Raw genomic sequence first — 19,344 nt, 5'->3', positions numbered from 1 at the left:
TGATGTAAGCAGAGAGAGAGAGAGAGAGAGAGTTAGAATGGGACAAAAAAATAAAAACAAATTAAAGAGGGACATGTGTTGCTAGTAGGAACCTAGAAACTGATGACTCACTTTATCTCTATGGAGGGTTTTTGTTTTTAAAAAAAATATTTCACAGGAAAGTGTTTGTTTTTGGTAAAATGTTTTTTAAGAAAACTGTTGTAAAATATTTCAACCATAATAAAATCACAACTCTACCATTGTATTTTACTGAATAATATTTAAATTTAATTTATTTATTAAAAACTATTTTTAAATCATGATGATGCATCATAAATATTTTACTGACAAATAATATCAGTCTTCAACCATAGTAAAATGAACAATAAAACATTGTCCTCGTTTAGTCTATTTTGTAATTTATTATACACGTGCCTAAAGCCACGAATGGAGTCGTTACAAAAAATTAAATTAAATTAAAGCCTAAAGATTTGAATAAAAATCACAACTCTAACCATTGTAAGAGCTCGTGTGCTTTTCGTGCTCTTAATTTTGTACTATATGGTACAACTCGTTGTATTATAAAATTACTAAAAGTATAGTACTTGAAATGTAGATGTATATTTGGAAATTCTTAATTTTTTTCAGAGGAACAATTCAATGTTATTCTAAATATTTTGAAATAAAAATATTTTTTTAATATTTTGAAACTTTGAAAAAAAAATGTAGATGTTTAAATTAAAATAAATTAAAATTAAAAGTATAGCTATGAGAAGAAAAGTAATTATTCAAATAACTAAAAGAACTGTTTTTTATTTAATCTTTTTGTGATCTAATTTCATTAGATAAAATTTTAAATTATAAAAAATAATAAAATTAAAAGAAAGAGCACCACAATATAAAAGTTAAATGAAATATATGACCAACCTCAAAGCTTTTAAAATTTTATATTGATTTAAAAAATTCATTTGCTCATTTTTCAATCTCTAAATTTGAGAGAGAACAAAGAAGCTCGCAAGAAAACATAAAAAAAAAAAAAAGTTATTGGTTGGTCATATTCTGACTATATATTTTTTTTTTGTGTCAGTGAGTTTCTCTTCCTAAGAGGAGTTCAATGAAAGTGTGTTTTCAAAATTTAAATATTGTAAAAAAGTATATTGAGTTTTGTTTAGTTTATTTTTATTTGATTGATTTTTTTTAAAAGTGATTTTGGAGTATTTTAGAGTTGTTAAGTGGTTTTTTAAGGTTTATATAGTGTTGTGGAAATGTTTTAAAAGGGGAAATATATGAAAATTGTGCTTTTAAAGTCTAAAAATCTAACTCTATTTTCCTAGTCAAGAGAGGTGATTAGAAAAGCAACCGGTCATGAACAGACGATAACATGTTGTCTACCCTTGAGGAAAAAAAAAACTAATAAAAAGGCATGTACCTAGGCTTTTAGACGACAACACATCCCATACCAACATGAAGGAGAACGAGATGGTCAACTTGTGAAGTGGTTTACGTGCCTCCCGTCCTTAATGGCATGTGCAACGAAGATCTACAAGTCGGCTTATCATTTTGCCAGTGTAATCCATATGCCAAGACTATTTTTTTAACAATGTTCTTCCCATTCCAAATGACTTTGACAATCTATAAAGGTCAATGTTAATATTCTTGTGTGATTTATTTATTTTTAGAATAATATTCTATTTACTTGTTAAATTTTGAATCATAAATATATGTTGATGTTGTTTCTAGAAAATTCACGATATATTCATGATTTTGTTTTCACAATATGCTCATTTATATTAATTGATTTGGTTGAAATATTTATAGTTATTTATGTTCATTATGTTTCGTGAAATAATTAATTTATGGTGGGTTAGTATAAGTTAGAAATTAAAGAAAACAATTGAAAACCCGAGTCTATTTACTAATTATTTATAGTTATTTATGTTCATCATGTTTGGTGAAATAATTAATTTATGGTGGGTTAGTATAAGTTAGAAATATTTATAGTCTTTATTTACTATTATTTCAAATCTTGCTTTATAATCTAGAAAGTGAGGATTAGGTTTCATTGTTAAGCCTAAATCTCAAATTATTATCCTAATAATTCTATCCTCTAATTATGAATATAAGTATTTAGTTTATGTGAGATATTAGCATGCATGCATAATATGTTTTTTTCTTCATAAAACCAAATAATAATTAGATTTGATATTTTATAGTAATTTTTATTTTTATTTTAGAATAACCGGCCTTCATAGAAAAAAATATATTTAAAGACCAATGAAAGTGATTTTCTTTCCTTATCTTCTCACATGATAAGATTGCGGAGATATAATCGCGACAAAAGGTACCTCAAGTCATGAAAGAAAAGTCCCAAATTTCTAATAATAATGATAAAAATAAATAAATAAATAAATTCCCTAAATTATTGGTGTAGTGCTGGGGTATACCATACCACATGTGCCAGGATACGGTAATGTATTAAATTTATTTCCAGCAATCATTATCGGTAGTTGGTACCACAGCCAGAGCACCATTTATCTCTGGCTTTTGCGTTCTTTTCACCGTTCTTCATCGTTGCAACTCGCAAGAAGCCATGGATCCTCAGGAGCTTAAACAAGGCATAGCCGAGCTTTACGACGAGTCGTCAGGTGTGTGGGAGGACATATGGGGAGATCATATGCACCACGGGTTCTACAACCCGGACGATCAGGTTTCTGGATCCGGGTCAGATCATAGGGCTGCCCAGATCCGAATGATGCAGGAGGCGCTTCGTTTCGCTGGCATTTCAGGTTTGAATGATTTTTTCATATATTTATATACTGTTTTTATAGATTTTATAATAAAAAATATTTTAAAAACTAAGCACCCTCACATCCGCCTGAATCGTGAGTCGGTCAGAAAAGAGTCTGAGTTCATCAATATCCGAGCAACCTAAGACGTCTCATATTATTTCCACCACTTATTCTGGACTCTGTCTGTTTCCTGCTGCTGTGCTTGTTGCCACATTAATCTATAGCTATTTTGTTTAAACGCAATAAAAAAGAGAGAGGGTGTTTTATAGCGTAGTTTTGGAATCTGATATAGTGAATCGATCGGTTCCTACTGGTCAATTTAGGATAGGAGAAAATATAAAAAAGTTATTATTTGGTGTAATCTCGTAAAATCTGGTTTTAACTTGTTAATTTTTTTTTTATTAAAACAATACGGGTTTGATTTTTTTTAAAATAAGGATTGATCCGGTGACTTGGTCAAAATCCGGAATCTTGGCTTTAAACCGAGTTGAGTTTAAAAACTATGTTTGAGAATCTAGTAGCAATTATTTTTTAAAATGTTTTTATTTTAAAATATATTTAAAATAATATATTTTTTAAAAAATTATTTTTAACATCAACACATTAAAATAATATAAAAATATATTAATTTAAAACAAAAATAAAATAAAAAATTTTCTAAATTTTTCAACTACCATTCTTAACACTACCCAAGATAGTTCATAAACGAGATTATAATAGTATGTATGGTCAAATTAATTAAACAAGACAACATTGGATCAACCTGGCAAGTGGCAACGCTATAGCCGACGACCAATGTCTAAAGTGCATGACAGCATAAGGCTTTCTATGAGCTATCCAATCCACACCGAACTTTATATTAGTTGTTATTACTAATTTAATTTTGAAATGTTTTTATTTAAATATATTAAAATAATATATATTTTTTTATTTTTTAAAAATTATTTTTTATATCCGTACATTAAAATAATTTAAAAAAATTAATTTTTTAAATATTTTTTAAATATAAAAATAAACCCAAACCCATTTGCCATCTTAATGATAGGCATTGAAAGTTGTTTTCTAACGAGAAAGAGAGAGAAATTGTATTTAATCATTAATTCTCACTTACTAGTAAAATAAACTCATGGCTGCAATGAGAGGAAATCCATGATTTTATTGATGTATGTAGGTTTATTATAAAAACATTTATAGTTATTTTTAAAAATATATTTTATTTTAAAAAATATTAAAATAATATTTTTTTTTATTTATTAAAAATTATTTTTAAAATCAGTGCATTAAAATGATTCAAAATATATAAAAAAATTAATTTTTAATAAAAATAAAAATTTAAAATTTTTAAAAACATAAATTAACCGAGTTTCCAAACACCTTAGTAGCTGTGGTTGTTTTCACGGCGAGGTTCTTGCCAAGAGAGCTAGATGTGGAGAGGTTGTCCCAGCAACTAGAGCTGGTGGGGACATTGCCGATTCCTAAGAGCTAGCGACAGTATGTATGTCTTGTGATGCTAGTTAGTAAGATTGGCCATTCTTGTTTTCAAGTTTGTGAATAGAAAATCGTATGAGCAGATAACCTTCCGGTGGCAGTACAATTCAATCTAAAACAACACAATAAAAAATTACTTAAATTTGCTTGAATTAACTCCTAAAATTCATGAATAGAATAATAAAATTGAGATAAATTTATAAAAAATAAATAAAAACAAATGACAAAATTTAAATTATAATCAACTAAATGTTAAAGATATTGAATGATAAAAAAAAAAAATATTAATTAAAAAATAAATAAAAAAAAATCAAGTCAATCAAATTAAACCGTTAAAGCTGTAATATAGATTACAAAACTAAAATAACTATAAAAAAATAAACCATAACAGATTGTAAAATTTAATTTTCATTAAACCAGCAATTAAAAAATAAAATTAAAAAAAATATTCACGAAATAAAACAAATAAATAAATGTCGAGTATCTTGGGTAGCTAAAAAAATATGTAATGAATTGAAATTAAAATAGAAGAAGAAATTTGTTACAACTTATTTTATTTTTTTGAAAAGATACGAGTACAAATTATTGGAGACAAAATCATTACAAAAACTATAATATCCATGACCCCATCAAAAGGAGAAAAATACCACAGTTTAAAATCATTAATGAGATGCTATTAAGTAAGCATGTGGTATTTCTTTTCAAAAATATTTTTTAATTAAAAATATTTAAATATAATATATTTTTAAAATTTTTAATCTTTAACGTATCACATCAAAATTATTTAAAGAATATTAATTTAATATTTTTAAATAAAAAATTTTAAAAAACAAATTTTAATAAAAAAACAAAGGCTCTCAAAAAAAAATAAAAAAATAATATCTTCATGGAAAGGCGAAAAACCCACACCATATCCCATCAAATCCTCTCTCTCTCTCTCTCTCTAGCAGACGCGACACCTCATCTTCCCCTCTTTAATTGTAGTGTTAATCAGTCGAGAAACCCCACGAAGCAAAGTAAAACAAAAATCCCCCCTGAAAAATAACTCCATAATAATAGCAATACCCATCATGACTAGTATGCTACTATCCAGCACGTCACAAACCCAAATCTTCCACAATATCCGCACGTCCCAGCCCATTTCTCACCTCCACCCATACCGGACGACGTGTCTTGCCCCACTGCCATGTCGTTCCCGGTCGATACGTTGCGCGGGGTCAACCGCCGTTGCAGACACTGCCAGTACTCGAGAGCTTAAGCAAGGCATAGCAGAGCTTTACGACGAGTCCTCTGCTGTATGGGAGGACATTTGGGGAGACCACATGCATCACGGATTCTACGACCCGGATGAAGTAGTTTCCGGGTCGGATTCCGATCACCGGGCTGCTCAGTTCCGAATGATACAAGAGGCACTCAGTTTTGCCGGCGTCTCTGGTTTGTCACTCTTTTTTCTTTGCTCTCTCTTCCATATACATATCTCCTAAAAACCTCCGTCTTATATAAAAAAAAAAAAAAACTTACGTGGCGTCCTACTATTAGTCCTGCCGTTTATGTATTTTTATATGTCGTTAGCATAGTAATGAAACCAGCCCGATACCCGGGCTGGCTAGGCTAGCTCGGATTGATGTGATTGATTCAAGTTGATTTAGATTTTAAACTTTGATCTGGGTTAGATCCCAGATAAATTTGCCGGCTAATCTAGATTTAATAGCTAAGGAATATATTATTATTATGCTAAAAAATGCTATGTTTTGACTTTTGTTGTGTAGGCTTGAATGGCTTTGTGAACATGTAATTTTAATTGGCTATTAAGAAGAAATCTGAGTGTCAAGTCTCGTGATGAAAACATTGTTCTTGTAATATGGATTACGACTCATATTATGAGTGCTGCCAGAGTCTACCAAGATGAAGAGTGGTTGCTTGTCAATCTTCCCCACCACTCTCAAGGTGTGAAAACTAGAGTTCCTGCTCATGAACAACTTCTTCATCATCCACGATACACGATGAGTAACGTTTTTTATTCTTACACCTATGCCCTGTTACGAACTACTCATCACACCAGAAACAGTCCTTTTGCTCTCCTCTCCCCCACCTCCTTGCTCCTTAGTGACCTAGTGGGTTTTGTGTTTGTTTGGTTAAAGTAGTTTTGAGTGGGAGCTGGTAAAATGTCTATTTGAGATGGTTTTTAGGTAGTTGGAGTTGATGATTTGGGAGTTCTGTGAGTGGTGAAGTGAGGGTTGAACTTGGTTTGGTTTGCTTGAGTGGTAGTTTGGGTGGGTTATTTAGAGTGGCCTGGATGGTTACGCCTGTAGATGAGGGTGTTCTCTTGCAATTTGGCTAAATTTTTTATCTCCACCCCCAATCCTCTTATGAAAAAGACCAGAGCCGATTTCTCATTAACCTCAACTCTATTCCATAACATGTCGAAGTTCTGGATATAAGTCTCCAGGTTCCCAACTTGCCTTAATTCCATGAGTTCTTCCAATGGGTTCTTCTGACCCCTAAACCTAGAACATAGAGCATCCACATATTCACTCCACGACATTGTCTTATCCCCTAAGCTTCTCGTAAAGTTTTGGTGCCAATACAAGGCCATCCCATCTAAGTAACAGGAAGCTAATTTCAACTTGTTATCATCCGTAATTTCCTCTATCTCAAAATATTGATTGTATTTATACAACCATTTATGTACATCATCACCATCAAAGTTAGGAAAATCTCGTTAAGATCTATGTACCTTGCAATGTAACTATCCTCCTCCACAAGTCTGACAAGTTTCGACTGTAGAATTTTCAGGAGTATTTTATTATCTCAAAACTGCAAATTTTGGTTGTGGTATATTTTTTTTATTTTTATTTTCCCCTTTTGATAACTAGATTGGTATATTTTTCCTAGAGCTTTAGGTAACAACACTCCATCAGAGGAAAAACAAAACCAGAGTATGATTAATGTATATCAGCATGTGAATGAGTGTAAGCTTCTAATTCAGTCCCGGTCCATTATTTTTATATCTAAATTGTTTTCCAGAGGACCCAGAAAAGGGGCCAAAGACTGTGGTTGATGTTGGGTGTGGGATAGGAGGCAGCTCTAGGTACATAGCAAGGAAATATGGAGCCAAATGCCAAGGCATCACGCTTAGTCCCTTCCAAGCGCAGAGGGCCAATGCTCTTGCAGCAACTGAAGGATTAGCTGACAAGGTGTGTGTTACAACTTTTGAAATATTTTACATTAATTTAATACTCCAAGCTCTGCAGTATAAATTGTGTGTGAACTCTAGCATCTCTTTCTTTGGCCAATCATAAATGTAGTTGATATCTAAAGCATAACCATGTTTACTTTCGTTTCTGTTAATTATTTATTTGTTTATTTTGATGGAAGCTGGTGAGAGAATTGGATCTGCTTCTGTAGTATCAATACCCTTTTCTTGCATCTTCATTCATCATTGTGTAGATAAGAGTACTACACTAGGTTTAGCAATAACAATGTCAACATTTAGCAGGTTTCCTTTCAAGTCGCAGATGCATTAGAGCAGCCATTTCCAGATGGACAGTTTGATCTGGTTTGGTCAATGGAGAGTGGAGAGCATATGCCCGACAAAAGAAAGGTTTTGCTTCTCTCTTACACCTACTAGCTTCACTTATAATTCATTTCTACACTTTAGATTTGCTCCATTTCTTGTTATACGTGGTTATCTCAAGTTCCACTCCTTGTTCCCTCAAACTGGCAGTTTGTTGGTGAATTGGCTAGAGTTGCAGCCCCAGGAGCCACAATTGTTATTGTAACATGGTGTCACAGGGTTCTTGGCCCTTCTGAAGAATCTCTTCAGCCATGGGAGATGAAGCATCTTAAAAAGATATGTGATGCTTACTATCTTCCAGATTGGTGTTCTACTGCTGATTATGTCAACTTACTTGAGTCCCTCTCTCTTCAGGTAAATACTGCCTTACATTTGGCCAAAGGATTCAATATTTTTCACAAAATCAACGAGCTACAACAAAGGCTGATAATTTAACTTAGCCCTTCGTTAATGTTACAATTTGTATCCCTTACAGATACATGGTAGAAGTTTCATTTCGAGTAAAACAACAATATTGGAAAGAAATGATGAACTAAGAGCTAGTCAGAATTTGTTCTTCCGTTTCATGACCCATTGACCCATGCTGAGTGGGTAGACAGAGAATTTGTCATTTTCACTTGTGAATATATATATATATTTCTTCTGGACACAATAGGACTTGAGTCAAAATCCATTTTTCCTCTGTGCCATTGTTAACACAACCTATTTGTTACCTCTAAATTTTCTTTTCAAAATGTAAAAACTAATGTCCCAGCTGTCATTGCATTGCAGGATATTAAGACAGCAGATTGGTCTCAATATGTTGCTCCATTTTGGCCAGCAGTAATTCGCTCGGCATTGACGTGGAAGGGCCTGACATCTCTGCTGCGCAGTGGTAAGCTTCGCATTCCTTGCTAACAATTACTGTTCATTTTCTTTTGTTCCCTACCTTTGTTTCAATGGAAATTGTTTCTTGGAAAGCTTTCATAGTTTGCTGTGTTTTTGAAAAAATAAAGCTGCATCCTTGGCTATGAATCTTTATGTGCAAGAGCACACATGATATGTCATCATGCAAGGATGTATGATAAGGTTTCTATTCGAGCAAAGCTATGCAAACAAATAAATCATATAAATTTGATAGAAATCGCCGTGACAGCTTAACCACCATTTAATGCTTTTGAGATTCTCATCGTCTATCACTTGACACATCAGTTTGTATTAAATTTTGACATGATTGTTTGCTGGTAAGCAATCTTCCTTCTTATGCATCCGAGGTGAACTACTCCCGTATGACCTTATGAGAAAGGGACCTCAGCTTACCTCTTTCCCATTTCATACCATAAATTCATTTTGCTATGTATCTTCTCAAGTTTGCATCTTTCTTACCATGAATTGATCAGGTATGAAAACCATCAGAGGAGCACTGGTGATGCCATTGATGATTGAAGGATACAAGAAGGGTCTGATTAAGTTTGCCATTATTACATGTAGAAAGCCCGAATAAACTGCATTCTTTAGACGCAGGAATGGCATCATTCATTCGACTGGAATATTTCCAAGGTTGGAAGAAAAAAAAAAGAGAATAAGAAAAGAAAACGGGGAAGGAATGCTGGCCAGAATTATATCATTGCCAATGTTTCCTGGTTAGCTTCTCTCTAGCAGTTATGTTTGATGGTTGTGTATTAATTTATGGATTGCCAGGAGAATGCAAGTGATTGTTGCTATGGCCGGAAGGCTTCTTCTTTACTCTCTGATTGGTGATAAACCAGATTTATTATAACTGAGGAGGCAGCATCCCAAAAATCTTTGAAAAATCAGGCTCTTTCTCATCTGCCTTGGATACTCACTTGTACTCTTTCATGTATTATTATGTTAAAAATATCTCCTTTTGGGCTCAGCTCTGATTCATTTATATGTTATATGATCCACTCGTATTAGATCCTTATCTGATTATTCAAAATTATTAGACTTTTCTAACCTGTTTATGGCCTGTTTGGTTTAAGAGTGTGGGAGAGTATAGTTTTGGTTGTTTTTTAAAGTGTTTTTTATTTAAAAATATATTAAAATAATATATATTTTTTATTTTTTAAAAATTATTTTGGACATCAGCATATTAAAATTAAAATTAAAATGATCTAAAAATATAAAAAAAATATTATTTTAAAGTAAAGAAAAAAATAACAAATTTTAAAAATTTTTTAAATATATTTTTGAAATAGATAAACAAACCGACTTATTTTATCTAGTCTTGAGCGCTTTCTCTGGCCTAGGGAGGACTTGATTATATATTTGTTATAAAATAATTTTTTAATCAATAAAAAAAATGTTTTTTTTCACCAATCCATTTAGTTTAATGAACCTTAAATAAAGAGTATAAACAATAGTTGTCTACCTTCTAAACAATATTTGTTTACCTTGTTACGTCCATTCTATTTGTAAGATTTAAAAATCACAAACAAAAAAGCTATAAAAAACCAGAGGTGGAATAAAGTGTCTATTTGTAGTTTGGAGATATTTAAAAAAAAAATTAAATTAAATTTTATTTTTATTTTAGTTTAAATTTATATGTTTTTGATGTTTTCAGATAATTTTAATGTGTTAATATTAAAAGTAATTTTTTTAAAAATAAAAAATACTTTAAAAAAATTTAATACCATACTTCCAAATATCCTAATGTTATATATATATATATAAAGTGCCACCATGCCCAGCACGTTTGTCGGCCGAGCAGTGAAGCAGACTCTTCCAATCGACGACCACTTTCCCTTTTTAAACAAACCAAATGCCCTCTTTTACCCTTTAAAGGTGAACGCCTGAATGCTCCCTCCCCTGCGTTTCTTTCTTCTTTGAAAATCAGGACATTTGAGAAAAGGCCGCCAATCTGCGAAGCCAATTTCTCGTTGATAAAGACAGATGCTTTTATTGATTTTCCTTGAGGAAATTGATGAGAAGAAAAGGGAAAAACCTCAGTTTTAGTCTCCAATCTTTACATTCATTCTCGATTTAGTCCCAATCCACAAATCATGAAGTCTTAAAAATCCTCAATCAAGTCTTTTTGTTACTGTTCATCAATATATTGAATTATCCGCTCTTTAGTGCATGAATATTAAATTGTTTTCAAGTCGACACTATTTTAGGTATAAAATATGCAAATCAAACTTGAACTATTATAGGAGATTGACAGAAGAGCATGTCTGAGAAATGAATGAAATAATTAGGATTTAATTGATAAAATATATAGATTTGGGATGTAATTCTGAATTGATAAAAAGGAACTGAATCTTCCAAATTTTTGTCAGAAACGGAAGGGCATAAAAAATAAAAAAAGAATAAATCGGCGACGTGGGAAAAAGGAGGAAAGTTTGGAAAATTACAGAAACCCCCCATGTAATAAACTTAATTAATCGTGTAGAAAAGAAAAGAAGTATATATATATATATATATTATATATATATATATATAAAGAAGAAAAGGGAAATCCAAAAGCCGCCAAATCAAAAACCCTCCCTGCTTTTTCTCTTTTCAAGTGTGGAGGTAATTATTTTAGCGTGGACGTTTGATTTGAGAGAGAGAGAGAGAGAGAGAGCGACAGAAACACAACAAATGGTAGAAGAGGTTAAAAACGGGGGGTTTGAACGGAGTTAGAGAGAAGACGAAACCCTAGTCAATCTATTGCATTGAATGAGGTAGGTTTGTTTGTTTGTCTCAAATTCAATACATAGGATTGTGCTTGCGATTACCATCTATTTTGTAGCATCTTAATTGATTGATTTATTGACATTTTGTGTTTGTTTTAAGCTCCTGAGGAGGTAAAATTGTGACTTGTTGGTTGTGTTTCTTATTGTTATTATTAAGGTAATGATGGTCCTAAAGCAGTTTCGATTTTTATGAGGTTTCCCTTTTTTATTTGGATTTGGATTGAGATGGGTTCATTCATTGCAATATCAACCCCATTTTTGAAGATGAAGTGACCGCAGTTTCGGTTTCTTTTTTCTTCTTTAATGCTTTTATTATCATCAGTATATCATTATCAGACAGATTTTGTTGTTGAAGAATATGTTGTCTCGCTTTTCTCTTTTGAAATCACATCAATATGTTGGTTTTAATTTGTTTTTTTTTTTTTTTTTTTTGTTGAAAATGTCTGCATCAGAAATTTCATGTTCTGAATACCTCATGCTGTTGTGTATGTCATTTACTTGTTTTGATAGTCAGTTGAAGGTAATAGAGGTTTCTACTGTATTTTATGAAGTTAATAGCAGTAGGGTTTTTGAGAACATTGAGCTGTATGTTATATTATGGCAATTTTGGATTCTAAGAGTATTCTTCCCTTGTAATCCACATTTATCAGAATGCATGTGTGCATAAGGAGATGAGGGTTATTTCTGGGAGAAGTGAGGCTAAGGGATGTTAAGGGTACTGCCGTTTCAAATATGATGGAAAAATGTGTACTGGACTAGGTCAATGATGAGACTGAAATTTTTGACCTGTTGGAAATGGAAAAGATAGATCATAGATAATGCAGTTGAGTATTGGCAAAGTCTCAAGTCTGGTTAGGAAGGATTATGGGCACATAAGAGGCTCCTGTTATGCTGTTCATGGTGTTTTAATGGTGCAAATGTGAGAATTGGTTGTTCCCGGGGAGGAGTGCCTTAAGGTAAGGATAGTCTTAGTCAGGTTCTACTGTGTTCTAAAACAATGTAAATGGTGCATTGATTGTTGCTTGTTTAGCCAATGGAAACTTTGATAGAGCACGCAAGATGGGGAAAGTTTCAAGCTTTAGCTTAGCCCTTTCCAGCATAAGAGGAAAATAAATAAACTAGCTTTAATATTTCTGGGATTGTAGATATGGTTGGATTTTTGGATGCCCATGTATGTGGATATGTTCTCTATAGGCCAGTGCTTGTGGCATTTACCTTAGCTTGGCTCTTTGATCTTGGCATTGTTTCTATTGAACTCCGACTAACATTCGAAATATTAACATGTTGTCTTTGTTATATTTGATTGGCGGTTCTCACCTGCTTTTTTTGAATTATGCATATACAAGCACGCACCTTTATATATCTATGTAATTTTGTATGCATGCGTGTCTCTGGGAAATGCTGAAATCTAGTAATCTTGTTGCTTCCTGATATGAGTTCACCTAGTGTTTCTATATAATTATTGATGGAATTTTGATGCGTTGTTAATGTAGGTCATATTTGGATAATCCAGTGTGTTCTCAAGCTTCTTACTTTCTCTTAAAATGAAACCAAGAACTAATGGGACTTCTAGAGGTCAGAAGGCACAAAATTTTCAGGGTGAGAGACCAAATTGGATTCTTATTGCAGGTGGTGCCTTGTTAAGTACATTGTCAATTCGCCTCGGTTACAAGCTCAAGCAGACACTGGACTCAAAGCAACTGGCAAATGCTAGTGATGGTCTGAAAGGTGTAGTGCTGTTTATATAATCAGCTAGCTGTCTTTAATATGAATTTGGCCATAACTTTTGAAGTTCGAACAATACAGGGAACATGAATTCATCTGAGAGGAGATCTCCACGTTGCAATATGCATTCAAACATGTATTCCTTTACACAAGGTGATGATGTCTGCTTCAACTGCATTTCAGGTATGACAATCTTTCTTGTTCATGCTGCAAAAGGGTTGAAGAGAGTATGTGATACTTTAATCTAAATGTTTGCTAACCTGTTTGGTTTGTCAGTTTTTGGATATCTTGTGATATAGATTCTGGAAGTGGCTAGTTGTAGTTGCATGGGAATGTCACTTTGCATTGCATCTTCCTTTCAGTGCAGTTCCTTAAGCTTCTGAATATATGTTCATTGTTTAATTGTGGTGACCGAGGGTTGGGGAAGGGATTGTGAGAGGAGGTGCATATGTTCCTATGAGGTTTGAGGAAATGATGAAAAGTAAATTTCTTTCTTTGTGCGTACATTGTTGGCATACAAATCCTATGCGGACCTGTCCTTGATGGACAATCCTACTTTTTTATTTTTATTTTTTAAATCCCCCCCCACAAATAAGGTTAAGCACAATATAACTGTATCATGGTCCCTGCTTCGCTTCCTATAATTTGACATTTATCCCCTCTAATTTTGCAATGCTTTATAACAACCAATCCATGTGATTTTCTTAATTATTAGTACGAGGGAAAGATGAAAGAATAGAGGAGGTAAGTCCTTATGAAATTGAACTAGATTAGAATATAGAATAGGGGATGGCAGCATTTGCAGTTATGAGACACCCACCCCAAAAAAAAAAAAAAAAGCTGAGTCTTTTCCATGTCACAAATCCAGGTAAAAGAAGTGCCATAAACAGAACATTGTGGCGAAAACAGATCCAGCTAGCTTGGGTTTCAAGACATGGTCGGGTTGTTATGTATTTGCTTTATCTGACAATCATAGAATGTGTTGTTTGTGTCATTGTATAACGGTATCCGTGTTATTAGAAGTTTTTTTTCTTTTTTATTTCTTATGTGAATTTGGGTTTGAATCAGGGAATGAAGGCATTGCAAATCTGAAGCACCGGTCCAATGACCAGATGCTGTCTGAATCGGACGTTGCTCTACCTTTGGTGATGGTTCCTGCTGCAGAATTCACCAAGGAGAATGGTGTTATGTGGGTATCATCTCCTGATCGCCTTGAGTTGCCTCCAAAGCCATTCAGCCATTCAAACTGCTCTGACTCACCAAGTGTCTCGGAGTCTGGTTCTGACATCCTCAGCAAAAGAGAAGTTATACAGAAGCTGAGGCAGCAATTAAGGAGGAGAGACGACATGATTCTTGAGATGCAGGATCAGATTCTGGAATTACAGAATTCGCTCAATGCTCAGCTGACACTTTCTTCAAATTTGCAATCACAGCTCGATGCAGCTAACAGGGATTTGTTTGATTCTGGAAGGGAAATCCAGAGGCTCAGAAAGGCAATTGCTGATCACTGTGTGAAACATGTGGACACCAATGACAAACCATCAACAATCACAGCATGGCCATCTGAGGCTAGAAATGGCCATTCAAATGGGTATCTAGATGGGGAAAGCAATTTTGAGACATCGGAAAAGGGAAGGGGAGATGGCGGGAGGATCGAGATGCTGAAGAGGGAAGTAGGTGATTTGAAGGAAGTGATAGAAGGAAAAGAGTACTTGCTGCAGAGCTACAAGGAGCAGAAGGCAGAGCTTTCCATGAAGATTAAGGAATTGCAGCACAGATTGGATTCGCAGCTCCCTAATATTTTGTAGGCAGTGTTAGGATGTGTATTCTTGCTTGTTTTCCACGTTCATTTCTTTGATTCTCCGTTCCAAAGTTTGGGAGAAGCTTCTGTTTTGTCATTTCTTTGTAAAATTTCGTGTGGCTTAGTTTAGAATGTTCTATGCATTTTCTGGGCTTGTTCAAAAGTGTGCATTGTTGGAGTTGAGAGATCTTTTGGCTGGCAAGTATCTAAACACCTTTATACAGAAATCTGAAAACAAGTTTCCACGGGGAGATTGGACTCTTTTGTTCTCCTTTTCTTACCTATTTCTCCACAGTGCAAACCTGCAGGAGTGCTTGGCATCACTGGGAAACTCGAGGACCTCATTAATACTCACTCTGCTTCAAGAAAGTCAAGCTATGAAACTATAAAGATATGATGAATGGAAACCTTGAAAATGCAACATGGCCGTCAGGGCTTGTTTATCATGTTATTCGATAACTCGAGCGCCATTTTTATTACCCAAAGCGTAGAAAACTTGCATAAAATTGTAGGGTCAACCCTAATTATAAAATACTCGTTCTTTTGAAGGTGAGAAGGAAAATCGACACCAAACCCAACTGCATGAGTAGAATTAAGAACAAATCTCCAGCTGGATTTATAACATGTTATTGAGAGTTGTTATCTATCAAAAAAGAAATTCAAAATCATTTTAAAGTCAGCATATAATGAATCACAGTAAAAGAAGAAGAAGAAGAAGAATCATTAGAAGCCAGATTAACAAGAGAGTGGATTTTATTTATGTATTGCAGAATCTATAGGAACTTTGAAGTGGTTGGAAGAGATGTTTGGTAGTTTACAGCTTAGACTTGTGCTTTCCATTCTCTCTTTCAATTCCTCCGGGAAAAAAAAAAGTTTGTACAACCCTTATTATTATTATTAACAAAAATTAAAAGAGATAATGCTTTTACTCCCACCACTCACATAATACTATTTATTATAATAATATGTTTATTGTTTTGCCTTCCCCCCCTATATATATATATATATATATATATATATATATATATATATATATATATATTTTCTAATTTCTTCCTTTAATATTTGTTTATTGAAAATTAAGCCTTATGATTTGTGCGGTTTTACTTTTTATATAATTATCTTAGTCTTATGATCCATGTCATAGGTTTGATGAGTGACGCAGTTGACTCGAATTTTTTTTTTTTTTAATTGATATTTTTTTTTTCAATTTCATCCTTCATCATCTTTCACATTGAGTTAGTTATGAATCAGGCTTGGTCATTTGTTTTAATTTTTTTTTTCCATGAGGTTAACCCGATCTCATAACTCGGGTCATAGATTTTACGAATTAACTCAGGTAGACTCAAGTTGTTTTATTGTGTTCTTTTTTTTCAGATTAAATGTTTTCAAATTTTTCATAACATAAAAAAAGATGCTTTAGCGATGATAAGATTTTTAAAAAAGCAACAAAAATTTGCAATTGAGGTCATGGATTTGAATAGGTTCAATAAGCTCAATTAATTTAATAATATAATTATAAGAAAAAGAAAATGACAATAAAAAACAAAAAGTGACAATGACTGATAAAAAAAATGAATGCTTGCCAATATTATGAAAACATACCATTTAAATATTCTTAAAAAGTCTCAACGATTCTATTTGATAACAAAACAAAATTGAATGAGAACGAGATAATCTCATAAATAGAAAAATAAAAACAAAAAAAATAAAGCTCAATTACTAGCAAATCAAACGCAGAAGGACAAATGAAGAAAGAAAATCAATTTTAATAATGGATATAAAAAAAAAAAAGTCTAACTCTAGCTAGCATTCCAAACTTGTGGCCCAATTATGAGGTTGAAATAATTCTATATAAAAGAAATTGAATAAAATAAAGGAGGTCAACTCTCGAGTAAACTAAATGATGCAAGGAGAAACTGGAAAACAAATCCATTAAAAAACTTGAAAAATAGTTTGAGTCAACTAGGTTAACTTAACTACCTCACCATTCGGGATATGATACTGGGATAATCCTAAAGAAAAAAAAGCGAAAAAAATCACAAAAATCAATGTCTAATATAACCTAATGTTGAATATTAAAAAAAAAATCAATTTTAAGAAAAAAACTTAAAAAAGAAAGATCGAAGTCAAATCGGGCTAATATTCGAAACCTGTAACCCATGTCATGAGACCATGTTACCCCATAAAAGATAAACAAAAAAATATCATGAAGCAAAACTTCCAATTATAAAAAAAAACAAATAGCAATTAAAAAAATAAAGATTAATTGTGGTATAACAATTAAATGAAATAAAATAATAAGAGATGAAATTGAAAAATAAAATAAATCAAGAAAAAGAATGGGGATAAAATCTGGTGTAAAATTTAAATGAAATAAATCAACGAGTGATGGAATTGAAAAATAAAATAAATCAAGAAAATGATAAAAAAAAAATAGCTATCAAAAGAATAGGGACAAAATATAATACATGAAAAAATTAGAGGATGAAATCGAAAAAATATTATAAATTATTTTAAATAAAATAAATAGTAATTAAAAGAACATAGACCAAATATGAAGGAAAGGTAGATTAAATAGCTACTTTGAAAATATAAAAGGATTGGTATGGAAATCAAGGAATGAGAAAAAAAGAGTCGGCGACACCAAATCGATGGTTTGTTGACCACATGCCCCGCCTTGGCATGAAGGAGCTGTCGAGGAGATTCCGATGATGCCCCATAAGTCGATGTTTGGCCGCTAGGCAACGCTTCTTGCACCATTTGATGTTTGTAAACACCATCCATAAGCTGATTCGTGAAAGACACGTGTCAATTAGTTTTTTAATAATATTAATATTTATAAAATTACAAATTACTCATTAGTCAACTTGATAATAATAATAATAACAACTACGATAAAAAGATGAAGACACCCTTATATGCCAGATAAAGAAACTTGGCTTTTAATGGTATTTTAATAATTTTTACTATGCTTAGAAAAAAGTGAAAATACAAAACAGACCTTGAACTTTAGTAAATTAAATCTTGCTTTTGAGGGTGATATAATAATTCTATTGTGCTAAGAAAATTGGAAAAGACCTATATATCCCAAATCAATCTAATAATGACCAATAAGTCTTGTAAAAAGATCATTTTACCCCTATTAGCTAGTGTCGTGATTGTTTGTGACAAGGAAAAAAAAATAGTAATTTCACTATAACAATTCACAATAATATATGTTTGTGTATATAGTGAAACATTAATCCTTGATTTTTTTTTTAATATTTGTCCTCTATTTTGCGTATTAGATCAAAGTGTCGAGGTGTATCCCAATTTCATGTGCAACAAACTATGTTTGTTTAACTCCAATTTATAAGTTAAGTTTTAGGTTTTAGGTCCCATCTTCATTTGTTTCTTGTTAACCTTCTTGCTATCTTTTCACAAATAGCTTAACATGAATACCTATATTGATTAGTGTTTATATTATTCATTAAAGATTTAAAGAAAATTCTTTTTTACTTTTTAATAAGTATAAAATAAATATATTTTTATTCCTTTTGTGATATGCCTTTTGTACTATGTTTTTAAGCATAAATAAGCATATCATGGATTATTTTAGAAGAATCGATAAAGATTATAAACTTCATAAAATATTTGCTATTGGCGTGAATGTTTTTTTTCTTTTTTGATAGGTACCTAACATCTCACTAAAGGTGAGAGTCTGACATAGAAACTAATGCAACCATATTATTTTATAGTTTTATTCATATTTACCTATTATTTTTCCCATGTTTTATATATAAAATGACTTGATATTTTTTGTTTTATGTTTTGAAGATATTTTTGGATGTAAGATTAAAAAATAAGTAATTTGGAGATAAAATTCAGATCAGGTTCCAATTCGTGTTGAATATTGACAGATTTGACCCTTAATTAATGTTTTACATAGAACTTGAGTTGTAGATGTCAAAATGAAGTGATTCTAGTGGCATTAAAAAGTTACATGCATACCTTTCTATGCATATATGGTAAGAAAGGAAGAAGAAGAAGAAGAAGAAGAAGAAAGAGCAATGAAATCACAATCTTCAAATACAAGTCTCACATTTTGCTAGTTTTGATCTTTGGTCATTTCTACTTGAATATCTTGAGTTAGAGAAGTCCATTGATGCACAATCAATTTTGATGGATTCTTGACTCAATAACCTATCAACTTACCAAATTTCAGGAAAAAAATAATAATCTCATATTGAGAGAAATATGATATTTCTAAGACAACCTATAAATTCTGCTAGCAGACAAGTTTTGTGAAAAAACAAGTTCAACTTA

At 32.2% G+C, this 19,344-nt stretch overlaps 2 protein-coding genes across 3 annotated transcripts; both read left to right on the top strand.

The window, feature by feature from the left end:
• The first annotated feature begins 2,449 nt into the window (after positions 1-2,449).
• On the top strand, positions 2,450-9,709 carry LOC118053559 (probable tocopherol O-methyltransferase, chloroplastic). 2 transcript variants are annotated; one of them, XM_035064869.2, is made up of 6 exons: positions 2,450-2,765; positions 7,284-7,453; positions 7,756-7,860; positions 7,984-8,187; positions 8,605-8,707; positions 9,213-9,709. In XM_035064869.2, exons 1-6 carry the CDS (start codon positions 2,570-2,572, stop codon positions 9,314-9,316), a joined length of 882 nt encoding a protein of 293 aa, XP_034920760.1. In that variant the 5' UTR covers positions 2,450-2,569; the 3' UTR covers positions 9,317-9,709. The 2 variants fall into 2 exon arrangements, with proteins under 2 accessions (XP_034920760.1, XP_034920759.1); XM_035064868.2 differs by lacking the exon at positions 2,450-2,765 and adding an exon at positions 5,049-5,690.
• A 1,557-nt stretch (positions 9,710-11,266) lies between these two features.
• On the top strand, positions 11,267-15,287 carry LOC118053560 (uncharacterized). The gene is made up of 4 exons (XM_035064870.2): positions 11,267-11,498; positions 13,004-13,238; positions 13,317-13,418; positions 14,304-15,287. Exons 2-4 carry the CDS (start codon positions 13,055-13,057, stop codon positions 15,041-15,043), a joined length of 1,026 nt encoding a protein of 341 aa, XP_034920761.1. The 5' UTR covers positions 11,267-11,498; positions 13,004-13,054; the 3' UTR covers positions 15,044-15,287.
• The last annotated feature ends 4,057 nt before the right edge of the window (positions 15,288-19,344 follow it).

This window comes from Populus alba, chromosome 13 (assembly GCF_005239225.2).
Source record: "Populus alba chromosome 13, ASM523922v2, whole genome shotgun sequence".
Taxonomy (NCBI): Eukaryota; Viridiplantae; Streptophyta; class Magnoliopsida; order Malpighiales; family Salicaceae; genus Populus; species Populus alba.
The sequence above is the reverse complement of the archived record's forward strand: the minus strand, read 5'-3'. Positions and strand labels throughout refer to the sequence as shown.